The sequence below is a fragment of the Onthophagus taurus genome, chromosome 5 (genome assembly GCF_036711975.1).
Source record: "Onthophagus taurus isolate NC chromosome 5, IU_Otau_3.0, whole genome shotgun sequence".
In the NCBI taxonomy this organism is placed as follows: domain Eukaryota; kingdom Metazoa; phylum Arthropoda; class Insecta; order Coleoptera; family Scarabaeidae; genus Onthophagus; species Onthophagus taurus.
Genome location: NC_091970.1, coordinates 7,226,345 through 7,250,955, shown reverse-complemented (window position 1 = coordinate 7,250,955; position 24,611 = coordinate 7,226,345). Strand labels below are relative to the sequence as shown.

Genomic DNA, 24,611 nt, shown 5'->3' with positions numbered 1-24,611 from the left:
TTGATCTCAATTCTCTTTAATCATCACCTATCAAAAGTAAATAGGGGCGAGATAAATAGGATTAAATTATACCGCGTTGAATAAAAAATCATTATTTTAGCGTCCCTTAAAGCGTATAGAGGTCAGTAGTGTAACACGATCAATAAAAGTTAGTAGCAGCTGCTCCTTACTTCCACCAAAAAATTAAACTTATTCCCCGCATAACATGTTTATCAAAATAATCATAGTGACAAAAATTATTAAAAATTAGTGATTAATCAATCAACTACTTTTAGAGTGTAGTTACAAGAAAAATGCCTCTTTCTGACATCATCAAACGGGCTTCAACCCTCATTTTAGGGTATGAAACTGAAAAACTCTTAGAATACGAAGATAACGAAGTTTTATTTTGCAAAAACAACGTTTGCGTTCATCCCCCGGCTATGATAAGGCAAGATACCGATATTTTACATCATCCTGGTTATCTCACCATAACGACGAAGACATTTATTGATCAATATAACGAAGCTAAAAGACCTACATTGTATTTAACTTGGATACCAAACACAACTTTACGTAAATGCCCAAACGCTTTGCAAAACTCTCCAGCAAAGATTTGTTACGAAAAACAAAACAGTTTTGAAAGTATCACCTCGAACGATTCCTCCTCAATAATTTCTTTCAATTTAGAGCGACCGCAAAGTATCGAATTGAAGTGTACAAATCCGTTTTTGAATTACGACGATAAACAGGACAACAATTTAGAATCGATTTGTTTGGATGAAAACGATAAATTGGAATTTATCAACATAAACGTTGAGATAAGCAACCCGGATATTGAAATAACCACAACTCCCGATAGTGTTAAATCATCGCCGTTTTCGCGTTCCGAATCGGTTACTTCGAATGATAGCTCGATTAATTGGATGTCAACGCCGGAATTTTTAGCTCAAAAGCACAATTTAACATTTCCCGACAGCGCTAATTGCTCACCGATTTTACCAAGTAAACAACCGCATAAATGTAGACGATTTAGCGTCGATTTAAGCCAAATGAGATCGTTAAGATTATTCTTTAGCGATTCGAATTGTACTTGTGGACAGTTAGTTGTTGCCTCACGTGAATCTCAATATAAAATTCTTCATTTTCATCATGGTGGTTTGGATCATTTAGCTCAAGTTTTACATCGATGGCATTCTTTATTACACAGTATCAAATATGCAAAAGGTAATTATTTTTATTTAATTATTTTGACAATTTCAAATTTTGACAGCTATTTGAAACGTCATTTGGAATATACTACGTTTTTATGATAATAGATGGCGATCAAAAAATAATTTTCACATTAATTATTAAATTAATTTTGAAAAATGCGCTTAAATTATAAAAACTATACATTTATCTCATATTTGTTAAAAAGTCAATTTCGATATCTTTAAATTTCAAGAAGTTACGAGCAAAATTTGAAACCCATTTTGCGCTTTTTATTAAATTTGTATTCAAGTTGGGTTATTTTAAAGTTTGTTACTTACCGCCTCCTTGTTACCAATAGTGGGTCGATTATGTACACGCAATGGCTAATTTTATGGCAAAATCACATTTTATGGCAACAACAAATTTTGACAGTTCGTTGAAACGACTTGAAACGTCATTAGTAATATAGTACGCTTTTATGATAATAGATGGCGCTTATTTCGCCGTAAAATAAATTAAACTTAAATTATTAAATTAAAAGGTTTAAATTAATTAAAAAACCACTTTAAATAATAAAAACTAAGTATTTATCTAATATTTGCTAAAATATCAATTGAATAACTTCAAAATTCAAGAAACTACCAGCAAAATTTTTCACGAGAAATTTGTGTTCAATTTTGATGATTAAAAAGTTTGAGTTACTTACCGCCTCCTTGCTACCAATAGTGGGTCGATTATCTGAACACACAATGGCTAATTTTATGGCAAAATCACATTTTATGGCGACTTCAAATTTTGACACTTCGTTGAAACGACTTGAAACGTCATTAGTAATATAGTACGCTTTTATGATAATAGATGGCGCTTATTCCGCCGTAAAAATAAATTAAACTTAAATTATTAAATTAAAAGGTTTAAATTAATTAAAAAACCACTTTAAATAATAAAAACTAAGTATTTATCTAATATTTGCTAAAATATCAATTGAATAACTTCAAAATTCAAGAAACTACCAGCAAAATGTTTCACGAGAAATTTGTGTTCAATTTTGATGATTAAAAAGTTTGAGTTACTTACCGCCTCCTTGTTACCAATAGTGGGTCGATTATCTGAACACCCAATGGCTAATTTTATGGCAAAATCACATTTTATGGCAACTTCAAATGTTGACACTTCGTTGAAACGACTTGAAACGTCAGTAGTAATATAGTACGCTTTTATGATAATAGATGGCGCTTATTTTGCCGTAAAAATAAATTAAACTTAAATTATTAAATTAAAAGGTTTAAATTAATTAAAAAACCACTTTAAATAATAAAAACTAAGTATTTATCTAATATTTGCTAAAATATCAATTGAATAACTTCAAAATTCAAGAAACTACCAGCAAAATTTTTCACGAGAAATTTGTGTTCAATTTTGATGATTAAAAAGTTTGAGTTACTTACCGCCTCCTTGCTACCAATAGTGGGTCGATTATCTGAACACATAATGGCTAATTTTATGGCAAAATCACATTTTATGGCAACTTCAAATTTTGACACTTCGTTGAAACGACTTGAAACGTCATTAGTAATATAGTACGCTTTTATGATAATAGATGGCGATCTTTTCGTATAAATAAATTTTCTCTTAGTTTATTAAACTAAAATGATATCGTTATTATTAGTAACACATAAAATAAGCGAATTCTTGAAATATGCCAAAAAATGTTAGAAAGTTGAGTCTAAATCAAATAATATTAATTATTAAATAAGTTATTTTTATAACAGTTTATTACCCCATCTAGTGATATTCATATTAAATAGAATTTTTGACAGTTAAAATTATTAAAGTTGGTTAAATTTTGATAAAAAAACTTTAAATGGAATCGAAAAGTCCTAAACTTTTTATCCTGTCAATATTAAATTAATAATTATTTTAGGTTGTGATGATAATTTACCTTATCGACACTTTATGGTATGTAGACCGGAAGTATCCGATTTAGAACTTCACCCGGAAGAAGGTCAAGTTCCAAAACTTACCGAAGAATTATTTCGGTGTTTATTTAACGAACATGGTCAAATGGAAGATGATTTAACTTTGAGAAAATCCGTATTTTTCGCTGGCATGGAAAGAACGCTCAGGAAAGAAGTTTGGCCTTTTTTATTGCATTGTTATCCTTATAATAGTACTTACGAAGAAAGAGAACAAATTGCAGAAATTCGAAGACAGGTAAAAAAAAAAACGTTATTATATAAATTTATATTTAAACTTTAATTTTTAGGAATATGATGAAATAACAAGAAGACGCTTAGATTTAAACGGAAACCAATTAAATCAATTTAAAAGAAAAGTACAAAGTGTAGTTGAAAAGGACGTTGTAAGAACGGACCGAGCAAATCCATTTTTTGCGGGAGATCCAAACCCTAATTTAGACATAATGAAAAACATCTTATTAAATTACGCCGTGTATAACCCAGGTTTGGGGTACACACAAGGAATGAGTGATTTATTAGCCCCCGTTTTATGCGAATTACGCGATGAAGTAGCCGCGTTTTGGTGCTTCGTTGGTTTAATGCAAAGAGCCGTTTTTGTGGCAACACCAACCGATCGAGATATGGATAGATCATTAAAATTTTTACGGGAATTGGTTAGGATTATGGTCCCGAAGTTTTACGATCACCTTCAAAAGCATAAAGATGCGAATGAATTATTGTTTTGTCACCGTTGGATTTTATTGTAAATTAATTACAATTTAAATTTTTTTTATTCTTATTTTTTCTTTTTGATTTAGATGTTTTAAACGAGAATTTACCGAAGGGGTTGCTTTGAGGATGTGGGAAGCTTGTTGGGCGAATTATTTAACGGACTATTTCCATTTATTTCTTTGTTTGGCGATAATTTGCGTTTACGCCGATGATGTAATCGCCCAAGATTTAAAAGCGGATGAGATGTTGTTGCATTTTAGCTCTTTGGGTGATTAAATCAATTTAATTGTTTTAAATGAATTGATTGTTTGTGTTAATTTTTTAGCGATGTATATGGATGGGCAATTAATTGCGAGGAAAGCGAGGGGGCTCCTCCACCAATTTCGGCAACTTCGAGAAATTCCTTGTACTTTATCTGGACTTTGTATGCGTTGTGGGCCTGGGATTTGGGATAGCTCTCATAGCCCGAGAGTTTATTGCACGGGGCATGAACAACAACAACATGGTTATTGCCCAAATGCGTTATAAAGAAATTTTAAGATTGAAGTTTGTACAATAAATCATAAATAAATCCATATCTGAAGCTGAAATGAAATTCTGTTAATTATAATTAATTAATTAGAGTTTATTGGATTTGTTGCTCATTTATAGCTGTTTTAGTAGGAGAGTTTATTGTAATTTAGTCCTAAAAACTATATTATAAATTATAAATAATATAAATGACGCTTTAACGAACAAAAATAATTTTTTTTTTACATAAACAAATTTTATATCACATTTATCATATTTATTTTTATTTATATTTATCGTTATGATCCATTTTTTTTTGGTAAAAAATTCTCAACAACTTGCTTCCAAATATTCGCCAATTCTGTGTGGGATCTTATCCTTAGATTAATTAAACTACTCAAAATCGAGGATAAAGTCTCCAAATAAGCGTGAACTAACTGAGTTTCCATGTGCACGCAGTACAAACTAAAATCAGAACGTAACTCCATGTTGGTTATTACATTTTCTTGGGCCAACATCTTCGTTTCAAGTTGCTCAACGCTTTCAGCCTAAAAAAAATAATCTAAATAAAACGTCCTTGTGTTTAAAAACAAATTACATCGACTCCTTTAATAACTCCTTGAATTTTTCGCTTCTTCAACGAAAGCATTTTGGCCAAAGCCGTTTGATGATCGTTGGCTAATCCTTTTTCTAAGCGCTCGCAAAGATCTTTATGGCCGATTAACACGTCTAAAAGTAGATCTAAACGTTCGCAAACGGTCATTTGTTCAATATTGGCTTGTTGCTCGGCTTTTGATGATAAAGATGTCAAATCCCTAAATAAATTACTTAATAATTGGACCACGTTATGTATCACTTGACTAAGCGACAAATGAACAATGTGGAGAAAAACGAGATCTATTACAAGCACAGAAGCCGCTTGGTCAGTGGTTATCGACGATTTTTTTTTAATCAATGTGAAATAACCCAAAAAAACACGTTTAAAATAAAGAGAAAGTGCAGAAAAGTGACTATCACTAGATTAACTTCGTTTATAAAACTTCTATTACATGATAACTAACTTCAGGTTTAAAATGTCAACCTTAATTATGACATATTTGTAATCTCCATTAAAAATCCTTTAAAATGAGTACAAACACGACATAGTTATCTTCAATATTAATGAAGTTATGGTCAACTTCCGGTTAAGAATGTCAACGTCAATTTTGACATATTTGTAATCGTCGTGAAAAATCCTTTAAAATGAGTCCAAACACGATACGTTTAATTCCAATATTACTCGAGATATAAGCAACTTCCGGTTTGAAATGTCAACGTCACTTTGACATATTCTTAATTTTTATAAAATAACTTAATATTTGTCACAAAAACAAAAATATAATAAAAAAAATTAAAAATTAAGGTTGGTATTAATATTTAAAAATTAAATTGCTATCTTCATTGTAGCTAACTTCGGGTTTAACGTTTTCTATTCCAACTTTTTTGTTTTTTGAGATAAGTGGGTCATCTTTGGACTCATTTTAAAGGTTTTTTAATGAAGATGACAAATATGTCAAAATTGACGTTGACGTTTCAAACCGGAAGTGATTGTATCTCCATTAATATTAAAGTTAAATATGCCGAGTTTGGACTCATTTTCAAGGATTTTTTATGATGTTGACAAATATGTTAAATTAAAAATTGAAAGTTCGAACTTTTTGTTTTTTGAGATAAATGCGTCAAGTTTAAATTCACTTTGAAGGTTATTTTATTTCAGGTTTAAAATGTCAACCTCAATTTTGACGTATTTGTAATCTTCATTAAAAATCCTTTAAAATGAGTACAAACACGACGTATTTATCTTCAATATTAATGAAGTTATGGTCAACTTCCGGTTTGAAATGTCAACGTCATTTTGACATATTCTGAATTTTTATAAAATGTCTTAATATTTGTCACAAAAACAAAAATATAATAAAAGAAAAATTAAAAATTAAGGTTGGTATTAATATTTAAAAATTAAATTGCTATCTTCATTGTTGCTAACTTCGGGTTTAATGTTTTTTATTCCAACTTTTTTGTTTCTTGAGACAAGTGCGTCATCTTTGGACTCATTTTAAAGGTTTTTTAATGAACATGATAAATATGTCAAAATTGACGTTGACGTTTCAAACCGGAAGTGATCGTATCTCCATTAATATTAAAGTTAAATATGCCGAGTTTGGACTCATTTTAAAGGATTTTTTATGATGTTGATAAATATGTTAAATTAAAAATTGAAAGTTCGAACTTTTTGTTTTTTGAGATAAATGCGTCAAGTTTGAATTCACTTTGAAGGTTATTTTATTTCAGGTTTAAAATGTCAACCTCAATTTTGACGTATTTGTAATCTTCATTAAAAATCCTTTAAAATGAGTACAAACACGACGTATTTATCTTCAATATTAATGACGTTATGGTCAACTTCCGGTTTGAAATGTCAACATCATTTTGACATATTCTTAATTTTTATAAAATGTCTTAATATTTGTCACAAAAACAAAAATATAATATAAAAAATTAAGGTTGGTATTAATATTTAAAAATTAAATTGTCATCTTCATTGTTGCTAACTTCGGGTTTAACGTTTTTTATTCCAACTTTTTTGTTTTTTGAGATAAGTGCGTCATCTTTGGACTCATTTTAAAGGTTTTTCAATGAAGATGATAAATATGTCAAAATTGACGTTGACGTTTCAAACCGGAAGTGATCGTATCTCCATTAATATTAAAGTTAAATATGCCGAGTTTGGACTCATTTTAAAGGATTTTTTATGAAGTTGAGAAATATGTCAAAATTAAGGTTGACATAACAACATAAAAAACTCTAAAAGCGATAAAATGTCGCGTAAGCAAGTGATGTATAAAGCGGTCCAATTAATCTCTATTAATTATTAAACTTACTTTGAGATTGCGGTGAATCCCCTTTGCATTTGCGACCAATTCGATCCTGATTGTCCCAAATTAACAGCCCCTAAACATTTTAATTGGGTCGATAAAACGTCGTTATCTTTTGAGTAATTGTGGAATCGCTCGACGTTCGAATCGGCGATGTTTTTGATTTTTGAAATTATATTCACTAAAGTTTTAACTTGTTCTCGGTTCGATGCGAATTCTGTGTTATCTTTCGGCACCAATTCCTTGGGGTTACAAAAAATTAATTATTCGGATTAAATTATTTGTTTATTTACTTTTGAATTTGCTGCGTAATCTGACGTCATAAACTCATCTGGAGCTCTTCTAAATATGTCTCTAATCCGATATTGAACATCGTTTCCTTGATCGGTTAAAAAGAATATTAATAAGCCATCATTAGAAATCGTTGGGTGTCTACAAATAAGTGTTAACCACCGATTAAGACCACGACGGCGAGATTCTAAGAAATGCGAATCGGAAACTATTTTCTTTGGAGGTAAACGGGGGATAATTCTAAAAAATAAAGATTAAAATTAATCGCTTTAACAATTTTGTGATTTACCTATAAGGAAATCTACTTAATAATAACTCATACAACGCGACAAAATCGTTGTAACGCCTCGTAACTTTAACACCTCTCTTTTGGGAACTGACTATATACTCGGAATGTTTTAAAAATATTCCTTTTTTCTCTGGAACTAATTCGATGTTGATTGTCTCTAATTGGGTTATATCTAAATAGGTTAAATTTAATTTCGACGGGTTTTTTTGTAGGTTATAATAAATTTTTAAGCTTTTCAACGAACTCAAATCTCCTAAATTGGGAATTGGGTAAACTAAATAAAAAGAAATAATAAGAATCATAAAGAGAAATTTTTTTAATAAGTTACCTGTCCCATCGAAGGTTTCAAACAATTTATTGCTGGGATTTTTGCCTTGTTGACCCCAAGAAATTAACGCTAACGTTTTATAAAAACCAGTTCTTGTAATTACATCATTTTCAGTCACGATTAAATCGTAAATTGTTTTTAAAACTTCCACGTCCAGTTTTGATTGAGCTAACAGTTTTTTATACACATCTTTATGTATTATTTCACCGTCGTGTGAGCATGTATCATAGAGTTCTCGGTAAACGCTCGGAATAGAACCTAAAAAAAAATCATTTAATTTATATTTTCATATTTTTTATATATCCTTCTTTTTTAAACAATTTCTCACCCCATCTAGCGGCAACCACCCTTACTATACAATAAATCAAATCAAATATTTACATAAAAAACTAACTCTGCCTATGAGGCAGGATGGGACCCAAGCCCGGATAAAAGAGGAAGGACCTCAGGTAAGGTCAGCAAACTGCCTCAATGTATCAAATTGCTTGTCAAAACTATATCGCTACCAACCCAACCTAACCCTGCTCGAAAGATATTAGATACTGCTACTTAAAGACAAGATACTGCTTGTAAAAGACTAGATATTGTTAACATGAAATTAGATCTTCCTTATAGAAGACAATATTCTGCTGGCAGAAGATTAGATTCTGTTATTGAGAGAGGTGGTACTAATAAAGCACTATTTAATGGTATCAGAATACTAAATATTACTGACAACAGGCAAGATAAAGCAAGCAGTGTATTAGATTCTGCTTGAGAAGACTAGAAATTGATGGCAAAAGACTAAATATAATGTTATTGAAAGAATTGATAGCGCTAATAGAAGAGTAGAGACTGCCTATAGCTTGTAGATACTAGAAATGGTAAGCAGAAGCCTAAATCCTCCTCATAGAAGACTAAACCCTGCTCGCAGGAGATAAGATAATGCCTATAGAAGACCTTTTGCTTGTAAAAGACTAGATATTGTTGACGGAATACAAAACACTTCACAAGACTAAATTTTGCAAGAATTAAATTAGATCTTCCGTATAGAAGACAATATTCTGCTAGCAGAAGATTAGATTCTGGTATTGAGAGAGGTGGTACTAATAAAGCACTTTCTAATGCTATGAGAATACCAAATATTACTGACAACAGGCAAGATAAAGCAAGCAGTGTATTAGATTCTCCTTGAGAAGACTAGAAATTGATGGCAAAAGACTAAATATGTTATTGAAAGAGTTGATAGCGCTAATAGAAGAGTAGGGACTGCCTATAGCTTGTAGATACTAGAAATGGTAAGCAGAAGCCTAAATCCTCCTCATAGAAGACTAAACCCTGCTCGCAGGAGACAAGATAATGCTTATAGAAGACCTTTTGCTTGTAAAAGACTAGATATTGTTGGCGGAATACAAAACACTTCACAAGACTAAATTTTGCAAGAATTAAATTAGATCTTCCGTATAGAAGACAATATTCTGCTGGCAGAAGATTAGATTCTGTTATTGAGAGAGGTGGTACTAATAAAGCACTTTCTAATGCTATGAGAATACCAAATATTACTGACAACAGGCAACATAAAGCAAGCAGTGTATTAGATTCTGCTTGAGAAGACTAGAAATTGATGGCAAAAGACTAAATATAATGTTATTGAAAGAGTTGATAGCGCTAATAGAAGAGTAGAGACTGCCTATAGCTTGTAGATACTAGAAATGGTAAGCAGAAGCCTAAATCCTCCTCATAGAAGACTAAACCCTGCTCGCAGGAGACAAGATAATGCTTATAGAAGACCTTTTGCTTGTAAAAGACTAGATTTTGTTGGCGGAATACAAAACACTTCACAAGACTTAATTTTGCAAGAATTAAATTAGATCTTCCGTATAGAAGACAATATTCTGCTGGCAGAAGATTAGATTCTGTTATTGAGAGAGGTGGTACTAATAAAGCACTTTCTAATGCTATGAGAATACCAAATATTACTGACAACAGGCAAGATAAAGCAAGCAGTGTATTAGATTCTGCTTGAGAAGACTAGAAATTGATGGCAAAAGACTAAATATAATGTTATTGAAAGAGTTGATAGCGCTAATAGAAGAGTAGAGACTGCCTATAGCTTGTAGATACTAGAAATGGTAAGCAGAAGCCTAAATCCTCCTCATAGAAGACTAAACCCTGCTCGCAGGAGACAAGATAATGCTTATAGAAGACCTTTTGCTTGTAAAAGACTAGATATTGTTGGCGGAATACAAAACACTTGCAAGCATTAAATTAGATCTTCCTTATAGAAGACAATATTCTGCTGGCAGAAGATTAGATTCTGTTATTGAGAGAGGTGGTACTAATAAAGCACTTTCTAATGCTATGAGAATACCAAATATTACTGACAACAGGCAAGATAAAGCAGGCAGTGTATTAGATTCTCCTTGAGAAGACTAGAAATTGATGGCAAAAGACTAAATATAATGTTATTGAAAGAGTTGATAGCGCTAATAGAAGAGTAGAGACTGCCTATAGCTTGTAGATACTAGAAATGGTAAGCAGAAGCCTAAATCCTCCTCATAGAAGACTAAACCCTGCTCGCAGGAGACAAGATAATGCTTATAGAAGACCTTTTGCTTGTAAAAGACTAGATATTGTTGCGGAATACAAAACACTTGCAAGCATTAAATTAGATCTTCCGTATAGAAGACAATATTCTGCTAGCAGAAGATTAGATTCTGGTATTGAGAGAGGTGGTACTAATAAAGCACTTTCTAATGCTATGAGAATACCAAATATTACTGACAACAGGCAAGATAAAGCAAGCAGTGTATTAGATTCTCCTTGAGAAGACTAGAAATTGATGGCAAAAGACTAAATATGTTATTGAAAGAGTTGATAGCGCTAATAGAAGAGTGGGGACTGCCTATAGCTTGTAGATACTAGAAATGGTAAGCAGAAGCCTAAATCCTCCTCATAGAAGACTAAACCCTGCTCGCAGGAGACAAGATAATGCTTATAGAAGACCTTTTGCTTGTAAAAGACTAGATATTGTTGCGGAATACAAAACACTTGCAAGCATTAAATTAGATCTTCCGTATAGAAGACAATATTCTGCTAGCAGAAGATTAGATTCTGGTATTGAGAGAGGTGGTACTAATAAAGCACTTTCTAATGCTATGAGAATACCAAATATTACTGACAACAGGCAAGATAAAGCAAGCAGTGTATTAGATTCTCCTTGAGAAGACTAGAAATTGATGGCAAAAGACTAAATATGTTATTGAAAGAGTTGATAGCGCTAATAGAAGAGTGGGGACTGCCTATAGCTTGTAGATACTAGAAATGGTAAGCAGAAGCCTAAATCCTCCTCATAGAAGACTAAACCCTGCTCGCAGGAGACAAGATAATGCTTATAGAAGACCTTTTGCTTGTAAAAGACTAGATATTGTTGGCGGAATACAAAACACTTCGCAAGACTAAATTTTGCAAGAATTAAATTAGATCTTCCGTATAGAAGACAATATTCTGCTGGCAGAAGATTAGATTCTGTTATTGAGAGAGGTGGTACTAATAAAGCACTTTCTAATGCTATGAGAATACCAAATATTACTGACAACAGGCAAGATAAAGCAAGCAGTGTATTAGATTCTGCTTGAGAAGAGTAGAAATTGATGGCAAAAGACTAAATATAATGTTATTGAAAGAGTTGATAGCGCTAATAGAAGAGTAGAGACTGCCTATAGCTTGTAGATACTAGAAATGGTAAGCAGAAGCCTAAATCATCCTCATAGAAGACTAAACCCTGCTCGCAAGAGACAAGATAATGCTTATAGAAGACCTTTTGCTTGTAAAAGACTAGATATTGTTGGCGGAATACAAAACACTTCACAAGACTAAATTTTGCAAGAATTAAATTAGATCTTCCGTATAGAAGACAATATTCTGCTGGCAGAAGATTAGATTCTGTTATTGAGAGAGGTGGTACTAATAAAGCACTTTCTAATGCTATGAGAATACTAAATATTACTGACAATAGGCAAGATAAAGCAAGCAGTGTATTAGATTCTCCTTGAGAAGACTAGAAATTGATGGCAAAAGACTAAATATAATGTTATTGAAAGAGTTGATAGCGCTAATAGAAGAGTAGAGACTGCCTATAGCTTGTAGATACTAGAAATGGTAAGCAGAAGCCTAAATCCTCCTCATAGAAGACTAAACCCTGCTCGCAGGAGACAAGATAATGCTTATAGAAGACCTTTTGCTTGTAAAAGACTAGATACTGTTGGCGGAATACAAAACACTTGCAAGCATTAAATTAGATCTTCCTTATAGAAGACAATATTCTGCTGGCAGAAGATTAGATTCTGTTATTGAGAGAGGTGGTACTAATAAAGCACTTTCTAATGCTATGGGAATACTAAATATTACTGACAATAGGCAAGATAGAGCAAGCAGTGTATTAGATTCTCCTTGAGAAGACTAGAAATTGATGGCAAAAGACTAAATATGTTATTGAAAGAGTTGATAGCGCTAATAGAAGAGTAGAGACTGCCTATAGCTTGTAGATACCAGAAATGGTAAGCAGAAGCCTAAATCCTCCTCATAGAAGACTAAACCCTACTCGCAGAAGACATGATAATGCTTATAGAAGACCTTTTGCTTGTAAAAGACTGGATATTGTTGGCGGAATACAAAACACTTCACAAGACTAAATTTTGCAAGAATTAAATTAGATCTTCCGTATAGAAGACAATATTCTGCTGGCAGAAGATTAGATTCTGTTATTGAGAGAGGTGGTACTAATAAAGCACTATCTAATGCTATGAGAATATCAAATATTACTGACAACAGGCAAGATAAAGCAAGCAGTGTATTAGATTCTGCTTGAGAAGACTAGAAATTGATGGCAAAAGAGTAAATATAATGTTATTGAAAGAGTTGATAGCGCTAATAGAAGAGTAGAGACTGCCTATAGCTTGTAGATACTAGAAATGGTAAGCAGAAGCCTAAATCCTCCTCATAGAAGACTAAACCCTGCTCGCAGGAGACAAGATAATGCTTATAGAAGACCTATTGCTTGTAAAAGACTAGATATTGTTGGCGGAATACAAAACACTTGCAAGCATTAAATTAGATCTTCCTTATAGAAGACAATATTCTGCTGGCAGAAGATTAGATTCTGTTATTGAGACAAGTGGTACTAATAAAGCACTTTCTAATGCTATGAGAATACCAAATATTACTGACAACAGGCAAGATAAAGCAAGCAGTGTATTAGATTCTCCTTGAGAAGACTAGAAATTGATGGCAAAAGGCTAAATATAATGTTATTGAAAGAGTTAATAGCGCTAATAGAAGAGTAGAGACTGCCTATAGCTTGTAGATACTAGAAATGGTAAGCAGAAGCCTAAATCCTCCTCATAGAAGACTAAACCCTGCTCGCAGGAGACAAGATAATGCTTATAGAAGACCTTTTGCTTGCAAAAGACTAGATATTGTTGGCGGAATACAAAACACTTGTAAGCATTAAATTAGATCTTCCTTATAGAAGACAATATTCTGCTGGCAGAAGATTAGATTCTGTTATTGAGAGAGGTGGTACTAATAAAGCACTTTCTAATGCTATGAGAATACCAAATATTACTGACAACAGGCAAGATAAAGCAAGCAATGTATTAGATTCTCCTTGAGAAGACTAGAAATTGATGGCAAAAGACTAAATATGTTATTGAAAGAGTTGATAGCGCTAATAGAAGAGTAGAGACTGCCTATAGCTTGTAGATACTAGAAACAGTAAGCAGAAGCCTAAATTCCCGCCATAGAAGACTAAACCCTGCTCGCAGGAGACAAGATAATGCTTATAGAAGACCTTTTGCTTGTAAAAGACTAGATATTGTTGGCGGAATACAAAACACTTGCAAGCATTAAATTAGATCTTCCTTATAGAAGACAATATTCTGCTGGCAGAAGATTAGATTTTGTTATTGAGAGAGGTGGTACTAATAAAGCACTTTCTAATGCTATGAGAATACCAAATATTACTGACAACAGGCAAGATAAAGCAAGCAGTGTATTAGATTCTCCTTGAGAACACTAGAAATTGATGGCAAAAGACTAAATATGTTATTGAAAGAGTTGATAGCGCTAATAGAAGAGTAGAGACTGCCTATAGCTTGTAGATACTAGAAATGGTAAGCAGAAGCCTAAATCCTCCTCATAGAAGACTAAACCCTGCTCGCAGGAGACAAGATAATGCTTATAGAATACTAGATGCAGTTGGCAGAGAACCAGATTCTTGTTATAAAACGCTAGATACTGCTGGCATATGACTAAACACTGCTAAAATATTGTGGTAAATTTTTATAAAATCTAAGAATCAAGCAATGAGTCACTGCTAATATTGTGAACAACACATAAAGTTATGATTCAAAATGATTAAAAGCAATTATTATTTGTTGTTTAATTTATTAATGTATATAAATTTGTGATTTTAACACTCATTTCCAAATTGATTTTAATAATTTTTGAGTAAAGTTATCGCCTCACAACGAGATTTTCTACGAATCCAACTTTCAACGAATTTTTAAATTAAACCGACGAGAATTATTAACCTTGAAACGTGCTAAAAATCGTGATAAACTTCAAAACTCATTATCTCAGGAAATAAATAATATTTTTCGTTATATCTAAGTTTACATAAAACGAAAAAGATTTTTAAATTTTAAAAATTTAATTACCTGCGCTAAAATCCGTTGTCATTCTCGTTCAAAAATAATTCTTGTAGTTTATTGGCAACTTTTAAATCCCATACTGAGTCGATTTCGATGCTGAGTTCCCTCGGGATTTCTACGAGAACGCATCTGGAACGAGAGCACGTACTATCGCTTTGGAAAGAGTTGATAACAGTTATATACAGGATGTCGTAATAATTTGTAAATTAAACGCGCGCGATCGCGTTACCACTGACATAGACAACTGAACAACAAATAAAAAAAACGAAGAGAAACAAATGCCTTGCTGGCGATTGTTTTGTCGTTTCACTCCTGCGCGGTAGCCACTTTCACTCGATTTCCGATTCTTTACGTGGAAAAGGTTAAATTCCATCAACAAACTTAAAGAACGTTGAAATGACTTAAATTAAAATCACGAAATCTATAAATAAATATGAAATTATCACGTTAAACATTAACAACGTAATAAATAATCGTTTAAACACAAGGTTATTTACTTGGAAGCGTTTTTAATTTTATAATTACCTCCGATTTTGAAAATATCCCGAATTTAATAACTTTCTCGTCGAAATATAAAACATTCCATTCTCCGTAAATTGATTCTTAATGTCTTGACGTCTCGGACGCGATTTTGGGTCAAAATTAACCGGAAATATCCCATTCGAAGTTCTCCCCCAATGCAATTTGGTATTCTTTGTGACTGCAAAACTACATTCTTCGCCCGATCTTAAAATCGAGACGCCCCTTTTTAAATGATTACGATTCAAAAAAGGCGAAGTGCATTGAACTAAGGCGAGGATGTCGATTTCTTTATGAAACGTTAGGAAATATTTTACTGCGTCAATCGACGACGAGAAATCCCCCGAAACATTATTATTTACGTTGTAATGAACGTTAACTCTTGATGCTTTTAATGCGATTTCTTCGTTATCAGTCGATACCCAAATCGAATCGAATACTTGAGCGGATTCGATTACACCCAATGATTTTTCTAGTAAGGTTAAATTTCCAATTAGAGATAAATTTTTTAATGGGATACTTTTTGATCCGCCTCTTGCTAAAATTAAAGCCGCAAAATGTTTATTTCTTGGATGGAAGGGATTCCTAAAAATATAACCAAAATCAAATTTGACACAAAATTTTAGTTGAAAACTATCAAATTGACTCAAAATTATTTAAAAATAAGCTATACCTTTAAAAATGATGAAAAAACTCAGTATAATCTTATTAAATAGATGTGTAAACTTGAAATTAACACAAAGAAGTAGAGAAATTTGTAATACTTGATGAAACTGTCACTGTCAAAAATTAACTGTCAAATTAATAAATTTAAATTATAATATCTCTTAAAAATTTACGAATTAATGGAAAAAATCTCACCTAAATGCAATTTTAATCAGAAATTTACTTATAACGTTCAAAATCTATTTTAATAATGCAATTATAAATATTAATAAATGTTAATGTAATTGAATCGAACCTGTCAAAACCTGTGGATTTATCAACGTTAATCTAAAGTAATTTTTGAACTAAAACTGCTTAAATGAATCTAAATTTGATAAATAAAACGATTAATTATGTTAAATTAATATTTTTAGTTGTTTTATTTAAATATACATACAAAAATGAAGTGAGTAACGAAATGAAGTTAGTTAAAATGGAAACTGTCAATGATGTCAAATTTGCTTAAAGTTTATTTAAGTTTATTATTGTAATAAATAAAATAAAGGGCTTAGTTAACACCCCAAATTTTTGATTGAATAAAATTGCGTTAAGTTGTAGATCCATTTTTCTTCAATTCGTGTGGAAAATGCTTTAAAAGGGAAAATGGAAATGTTGAGGTTAAGTTTGCATGGATATCACGACAAATTAAGATATTTGTTGTTCAACGGAACATATTTTGATGAGTTTTTAATAAATAAAGCTTTGTTAGAAGAACGGAATGTTGGAATGAAAAATTTTGTAGAAAATTTATTGTGGTTATGACGTTATTTTCTTTCCGAACAACCTTAGTTGGAGTTTTTTAGAAATACGATTCAAAAGTGATTATTGTTATTAATAAATTCAGGAATCAAGAAGATGTAGTAGATCATTTCTTTCATAATCGTTGATTAAGATTGAATAAATAATATTGTTTAATCAAATTTAATTCTTAAGCAAATTAAGTTAACCCCAAATAAAAAAAATAATACAACTTCAAATTAAAGAGGCTCAAATATAAAGTAATCTAAGCCGGATTCAACGATTTTTTTTTGATTTTGAGGTTGATGCCAAAACATTAGGAACATTATCTTGGTGTTTATTCTTTCCTTAACAGGTGGGTAAAAGACATGTTGTGCAAACCATGTTTGTTTTGGAGAGAAGACCGAGATATGATATGATATAATGGGTTAAGCTGGACATATTTTCCTCTATGAACGACTTTAACAAACATGCATGGAATATTCTTTGATTTAACTATTTGCCAATCTATTTATTAACTCCTAAATAATACAAAAGTGTCCAAACTTTGAGAAATTATTTTCTGTTACTTTTTAAAATTCCATATTTTTCAAAGAATTAGGTTCGACTTGATATTCAAGAAGAATATCTAGTATTTATTGTCTTAATATACAGGCAATGAGGTGTGGTTATGTTATTGAATCATTAATTGAAGATGATACAAATTCAAGGTATAAAATTCGTTGGGTTTGATAATTTATTGATTGAATTAACAAAGAAAAGTTCTTATTTACCAAGTTTTTATGGTACAGCACAAAATGTTTTCAACCAACACCAACAAACATAACAACGTTCTTAACATCTTTTAACCCTAACAAAAATATCTCTGAATAAAACGAAGCTGTATAACGGAATTAACCGTTTATCTAATTTATTAATATAAAGGTTGTTACAACTCGAATTTATTGATTAAACGGTTACTATAGTTTCAAATAGTTTTATCGTTGACACTGATTTTTATCACCTTTAAAAAATACTACTAATAAAAAGTTAAGAGATGGAGTGGCCGAGTAAAAATGTACCACACGGTGGTATTTTTCACACAGCGAAAGCTAATTATAGCCCCGATACAAAAAATTACCTCAAATGTGAGTTTTTATATTTAAAAATTTTTTTAGTTTATAATTAATTTAGTGTTAATGGATGAAAGTCATATGAACAATAAATTAAGAAACAAAGTGAATTACACTTTACGAAACGGCCAATCACTTCCAAAATTCGTATCGGATGGCCCAAAATATTACAGCGGGAAAAACCCTCAACCACCGGTGCTAATCCGACTATCAAATTGGGGTAAACGTAGCCGAGAAGCCATCGTTGGTTCGGGTGCTTATGATGTACCCCCGTTTGTTCCTGATCATTCGAAAGAGGATCGTGAAAAAGATAAAGAGCGATTACAAAAAATTATGGCGTTTGGGAAACCGAACGAAAGAGAAATTATAATTAAAAAGAAAAAAGCCCCACAACCGAAAAAGCAACTTAATAAATTTGATTTGAGTAAGTTATTTCTTAAAAATTGATTTAATTTATTAATTATTTTCTTTTTAAGTTGTGCAAGAGATAGAAGATCGACAAAATTGGTTAAAAGAAATCGAGGAATTAGGGGAAGGACACCAATATCGGGATCTAATTAACATGCAGATTCAAGAGAAATTACGGGAATTGGATCAATTAAAATCGAATTAATTCACCTGGAAATTAACGATTAAAATTTTATTTTCATCAAATCAATTCCAACTAAAACACAAAAGAATTAAAACATTTTTTGATTGTTTAAAATTTTTCCTTTTGATTTTAGAAGATAAATTTAATAATATTAATCAAATTGGAAGACGAGATTACAACCAAAAATAAACACAAGGTTACTTACTTATAAGCGTTTTTAATTTTATAATTATCTCCGATTTTGAAAATCCTCCGTAAATTGATTCTTGATGAATATCCTATTTGAAGTTATCCCCCAATGCAATTTGGTATTCTTTGTGACTGCAAAACTTGGATTCTTGGATGGAAGGGATTCCTAAAAATATAATAAGATAACCATAACGATAAAACCAAAATCAAATTTGACACAAAATTTTAGTTGAAAACTGCCAAATTGTGTCAAAATTGTTTAAGAATAAGCAATACCATTAAAAATGATGGGAAAAGTTGGTTTAATATATTAAATAGATATGTAAACTTGAAATTAACACAAAAAAGTAGAGAAATTTGTAATGCTTGATGAAGCTGTCACTGTCAAAAATTAACTGTCAAATTAATTAATTTAAACTGGGAAATCTCTTAAAAATTTACGAATTAATGGAAAAAATCTCACCTACATATAATTTTAATCAAAAATTTATTTATAATGCTCAAAATCTCTTTTAATAATGACTAAATTTATAACACTGAAGATAACTGAATGTAATTGAATCGAACCTGTCAAAACCTGTGGATTTATCAACGTTAATCTAAAGTAATTTTTTAACTAAAACTGCCAAAATGAATCTAAATTTGATAAATAAAAGGATTAATTATGTTAAATTAATATTTTTAGTTGCTTTATTTAAATATATGTACATACAAAAATGAAGTGTGTAACGAAATGAAGTTAGTTAAAATGGAAACTGTCAATGATGTCAAATTATAAAGTTTATTTAAGTTTATTATTGCAATAAATATAATAAAGGGTTAGTTAGCACACCAAATTTTTGTTTGAATAAAATTGCATTAAGTTGTAGGTCAATTTTTCTTCAATTCGTGTGGAAAATGTTTTAAAAGGGAAAATGGAAATGTTGAGGTTAAGTTTGCATCGATAAAACTTTCATCACGACAAATTAAGATATTTGTTGTTCAACGGAACTTATTTCGATGAGTTTTTAATAAATAAAGCTTTGTTAGAAGAACGGAATGTTGGAATGAAAAGTTTTGTAGAAAATTTGTGGTTATAACGTTATTTTGTTTCCGAACAACCTAAGTTGAAGTTTTGTATAAATACGATTCAAAAGTGATTGTTGTTATTAATAAATTGAGGAATCAAGTAGATGTAGTAGATCATATCTTCCACTACTTGTATAATTTATAATTGTTGATTCAGATTGGCTCCCGAGTTCACAGAAAGGTACATTTTTATTAAAAATCGTTCTTTATTGTAACTCTGGAAATTGCAATTCTAAAACAATCCAATTCAACTGTTTATAACTCAAATTTGACTCGACCTAAACCTTGCAATGACAATTGAATTAAAGTAAGCTTGAAATCTAGCTATATTAAAACCATAATATGAATTCTATCTGGAGATTTGCTGTGATCTCATCTTTAAAAGTAATATAAGCAAATTTAACTCTTAAGCAAGTTAAGGTAACCCCAAATAAACAATAATACAACTTCAAATCAAAGAAACCAAGTCCCAAAGAGGCTTAAATTCAAAATAATGTTATTAACATGGGGATTTAAGGGAATTGGATCAATTAAAATTGAATTAATTCACCGGGAAATTAATGATTAAAATTTTATTTTCATCAAATTGATTCCAACTAAATAACACAAAAGAATTAAAACATTTTTTGATTGTTTAAAATTTGTCTTTTTGATTTTAGAAGATAAATTTAATAATAATGAATTGAAATCAAATTGGAAGACGAGATTACAACCAAAAATAATTAAATAAATTAATTTTCGACTTTTTGATTTGATTCGATAAACTTTTTCGGTAACATTTTCGGTTTAATCGTGTGCGTCATCCCGCCAAAAGCCCGAAAACTCAACGGATTCATTCTTTCGGCGTCCCTAACCAATTTTTTTAATTGATCCAGGTTATAAACGGCCAAAGGAATCCAAATTGATAACATTAATATCCCAAAAATCGATGATATACACGAGACGTACACTAAAAAATTAATAATTAATTTCAAATCAAAAAAAAAGTATTTGATGTAAGTAAATTTAGGCATTTACGTAATTTCTCTTTGGGTAAAAGCATTAATTCCTTCCAATAACCGTTTATGGCAAATAGAAAAGTGGCGGAAATTCCTGTTAAAAACGATGAGAAGAAAAATGGGACGCTGAATAACGGTTTCGATTTTAAAATTGAGTATAAAGAGAAAATTGCGCCGAGGAAATTTATGGTTGATGTCTCACACATTTGATAAATACTTGAAACCAAAACTAAAACAATAATGAATCAATTAATTTATAAAAAATGTTAAAAAAAAACTTACAAATAGTTTTTTCCATGTTCTCGCATAATTTAGCTTCATTCGGCGCAAAAATAACGCTACCATTATGAAGATGCTTTCTTTTACCTAATTCTTCAACATAATCTTCGTTTAATAACTCAGCGCGAAATTTAACTTCGATAAACATCATGATACAAGCGATTAAACTCAAACTTAAAAAAATCTGAAATTCAACTTAATTAATTTTGGAAATAAAAAAAATTATTTCTTACCGTCCATAAAATCGCACAAACTATAGCATGGGGTTTTGATGGTTTAAAGCAACAAAAAGAAACAAGAAATTTGCTTGGTTCTTTTTGTACTTGAACCGTCATTTCGCTTTTTTGTTGTTCTTATCAAGTTTAATTTAATTTTTAAATGATCGGTACAATTTTTTACTTGGTGGACCTTCCCGTTTGAAAATCCTGATGTGAACTGATGGTTTCAAAGTTTTAATGTGGTCTGGGAACCCGCGAAAGATCAATACCCGTACGAAACGGCGCAGGACGATAAGAAAATTTAGTATGTGTGCGTGTGCTGTGGTCAAATTTAACATAACAAGGGAAAAAATTCTTTATGCTAAGAGATGAAAAAGATAAAATAAAAAATTAATATTTTTTGGCTTGTATTTAAAAAATCGTATAAAATCGATTTGGTACAGAATCGCTTTGAAAATGATACAAGTGATAAAGAAAGGTGTGATCTTTTAAATGAAAAAAACCGTTTTTGAAAATATCATTTAGTTTTTGAAATAATAAATCTTGAAGTCAACCAAAATTTTCATGATAAGAAACTGTTTTCTTTGTATTTAAAAAATCGCTAAAAATCTATTTCTTGGAACGTTAGTGTGGAAATTGAAACTATTTATAAAAGAAAGTGTGCCCTTTTTAATGCAAAAATCTGATTTTGAAAATATCATTTAGTTTTTGAGATAATAAGTCTTGAAGTCAACCAAAATTTTCATGATAAGTTAGTATTTTGTTTGTATTTAAAAAATCGCTAAAAATCTATTTCTTGGAACATTAACTTGGAAATTAAAACCACTTATAAACGAAAGTGTGCCCTTTTTAATGTAAAAATCCGATTTTGAAAATATCATTTAGTTTTTGAGATAATAAATCTTGAAGTCAACCAAAATTTTCATGATAAATCACTGTTTTGTTTGTAATTAAAAAATCGCTAAAAATTTATTTCTTGGAGCATTAATCTGAAAACTGAAAGAATTTATAAAAGGAAGTGTGCCCTTTTTAATGCAAAAATCCGATTTTGAAAATATCATTTAGTTTTTGAGATAATAAGTTTTGAAATCAACCAAAATTTTCATGATAAGTCACCGTTTTGCTTGCATTTAAAAAATCGCTAAAAATCTATTTCTTGGAACATTAAATTTAAAATTGAAACAACTTATAAAAGGAAGTGTGCCCTTTTAAATGCAATAATCCGATTTTGAAAATATCATTTAGTTTTTGAGATAATAAGTCTTGAAGTCAACCAAAATTTTCATGATAAATCACTGTTTTGTTTGTATTTAAAAAATCGCTAAAAATTCATTTCTTGGAGCATTAATCTGAAAACTGAAATAATTTATAAAAGGAAGTGTGCCCTTTTAAATGCAAAAATCCGATTTTGAAAATATCATTTAGTTTTTGAGATAACAAGTCTTGAAGTTAACCAAAATTTTCATGATAAATCACCGTTTTCTTTGTAATTAAAAAATTGCTAAAAATTCATTTCTTGGAGCATTAATCTGAAAACTGAAAGAATTTATAAAAGGAAGTGTGCCCTTTTAAATGCAATAATCCGATTTTGAAAATATCATTTAGTTTTTGAGATAATAAGTCTTGAAGTCAACCAAAATTTTCATGATAAATCACTGTTTTGTTTGTATTTAAAAAATCGCTAAAAATCTATTTCTTGGAGCATTAATCTGAAAATTGAAAGAATTTATAAAAGGAAGTGTGCCCTTTTTAATCCAAAAATTCGATTTTGAAAATATCATTTAGTTTTTGAGATAATAAATCTTGAAGTCAACCAAAATTTTCATGATAAATCACTGTTTTGTTTGTATTTAAAAAATCGCAAAAAAATTATTTCTTGGAGCATTAATCTGAAAACTGAAAGAATTTATAAAAGGAAGTATGCCCTTTTAAATGCAATAATCCGATTTTGAAAATATCATTTAGTTTTTGAGATAATAAGTCTTGAAGTTAACCAAAATTTTTATGATAAATCACTTTAAAAAATCGCGAAAAATCTATTTCTTGGAACATTGATTTTAAAATTGAAACAACTTATAAAAGGAAGTGTGCCCTTTTTAATGCAAAAATCCGATTTTGAAAACATCATTTAGTTTTTGAGATAACAAGTCTTGAAGTCAACCAAAATTTTCATGATAAATCACTGTTTTCTTTGTATTTAAAAAATCGCTAAAAATCTATTTCTTGGAACATTAATCTGGAAATTAAAACAACTTATAAAAGAAAGTGTGCCCTTTTTAATGCAAAAATCCGATTTTGAAAATATCATTTAGTTTTTGAGATAACAAGTCTTGAAGTTAACCAAAATTTTCATGATAAATCACTGTTTTCTTTGTAATTAAAAAATCGCTAAAAATTTATTTCTTGGAGCATTAATCTGAAAACTGAAAGAATTTATAAAAGGAAGTGTGCCCTTTTTAATGCAAAAATCCGATTTTGAAAATATCATTTAGTTTTTGAGATAATAAATCTTGAAGTCAACCAAAATTTTCATGATAAATCACTGTTTTGTTTGTATTTAAAAAATCGCTAAAAATCTATTTCTTGGAGCATTAATCTGAAAATTGAAAGAATTTATAAAAGGAAGTGTGCCCTTTTTAATCCAAAAATTCGATTTTGAAAATATCATTTAGTTTTTGAGATAATAAATCTTGAAGTCAACCAAAATTTTCATGATAAATCACTGTTTTGTTTGTATTTAAAAAATCGCTAAAAATCTATTTCTTGGAGCATTAATCTGAAAATTGAAAGAATTTATAAAAGAAAGTGTGCCCTTTTTAATGCAAAAATCCGATTTTGAAAATATCATTTAGTTTTTGAAATAATATGTCCTGAAGTCAGCCAAAATTTTCATGATAAATCACTGTTTTGTTTGTATTTAAAAAAATCGCTAAAAATTTATTTCTTGGAACATTAATCTGGAAATTAAAAGAATTTATAAAAGAAAGTGTGCCCTTTTTAATGCAAAAATCCGATTTTGAAAATATCATTTAGTTTTTGAGATAACAAGTCTTGAAGTTAACCAAAATTTTTATGATCACTGTTTTCTTTGTAATAAAAAATTTATTTCTTGGAGCATTAATCTGAAAATTGAAAGAATTTATAAAAGGAAGTGTGCCCTTTTTAATGCAAAAATCCGATTTTGAAAATATCATTTAGTTTTTGAGATAATAAGTCTTGAAGTCAACCAAAAATTTCATGATAAATCACTGTTTTGTTTGTATTTAAAAAATCGCTAAAAATCTATTTCTTGGAACGTTAGTGTG

At 30.3% G+C, this 24,611-nt stretch overlaps 5 protein-coding genes and 1 long non-coding RNA gene across 7 annotated transcripts; 3 read left to right on the top strand and 3 right to left on the bottom strand.

Moving 5' to 3' along the window:
• Positions 1-117: 117 nt before the first annotated feature.
• LOC111417169 (TBC1 domain family member 16) lies at positions 118-4,391 on the top strand. The gene is made up of 5 exons (XM_023049372.2): positions 118-1,206; positions 3,098-3,387; positions 3,440-3,894; positions 3,950-4,131; positions 4,189-4,391. The coding sequence occupies exons 1-5, from the start codon at positions 294-296 to the stop codon at positions 4,389-4,391; spliced, it is 2,043 nt and encodes a 680-aa protein (XP_022905140.1). The 5' UTR covers positions 118-293.
• LOC111417171 (sorting nexin-8-like) lies at positions 3,950-17,641 on the bottom strand. Of its 2 annotated transcripts, none has more exons than XM_023049375.2 (8): positions 17,624-17,641; positions 14,895-15,017; positions 8,197-8,454; positions 7,869-8,142; positions 7,582-7,819; positions 7,295-7,530; positions 4,972-5,188; positions 3,950-4,921 (listed from the first exon to the last, which is right to left on the bottom strand). In XM_023049375.2, the coding sequence occupies exons 2-8, from the start codon at positions 14,914-14,916 to the stop codon at positions 4,673-4,675; spliced, it is 1,494 nt and encodes a 497-aa protein (XP_022905143.1). In that variant the 5' UTR covers positions 14,917-15,017; positions 17,624-17,641; the 3' UTR covers positions 3,950-4,672. The 2 variants fall into 2 exon arrangements, with proteins under 2 accessions (XP_022905143.1, XP_022905142.1); XM_023049374.2 differs by lacking the exon at positions 17,624-17,641 and adding an exon at positions 15,414-15,722.
• LOC111417161 (CMP-sialic acid synthase) lies at positions 15,410-17,691 on the bottom strand. The gene is made up of 2 exons (XM_023049361.2): positions 17,624-17,691; positions 15,410-15,992 (listed from the first exon to the last, which is right to left on the bottom strand). Exons 1-2 carry the CDS (start codon positions 17,689-17,691, stop codon positions 15,410-15,412), a joined length of 651 nt encoding a protein of 216 aa, XP_022905129.2.
• Positions 16,544-18,765, top strand: LOC111417179 (UPF0193 protein EVG1 homolog). Its single transcript, XM_023049384.2, has 3 exons — positions 16,544-17,977; positions 18,024-18,386; positions 18,439-18,765. Exons 1-3 carry the CDS (start codon positions 17,887-17,889, stop codon positions 18,573-18,575), a joined length of 591 nt encoding a protein of 196 aa, XP_022905152.1. The 5' UTR covers positions 16,544-17,886; the 3' UTR covers positions 18,576-18,765.
• A 692-nt stretch (positions 18,766-19,457) lies between these two features.
• Positions 19,458-19,916, top strand: LOC111417182 (uncharacterized). Its single transcript, XR_002706662.2, has 2 exons — positions 19,458-19,561; positions 19,613-19,916. It is a non-coding gene; the product is annotated as an uncharacterized lncRNA (long non-coding RNA).
• A 452-nt stretch (positions 19,917-20,368) lies between these two features.
• On the bottom strand, positions 20,369-21,539 carry LOC111417178 (uncharacterized). The gene is made up of 4 exons (XM_023049383.2): positions 21,322-21,539; positions 21,092-21,272; positions 20,829-21,038; positions 20,369-20,760 (listed from the first exon to the last, which is right to left on the bottom strand). The coding sequence occupies exons 1-4, from the start codon at positions 21,421-21,423 to the stop codon at positions 20,543-20,545; spliced, it is 711 nt and encodes a 236-aa protein (XP_022905151.1). The 5' UTR covers positions 21,424-21,539; the 3' UTR covers positions 20,369-20,542.
• Positions 21,540-24,611: the final 3,072 nt, after the last annotated feature.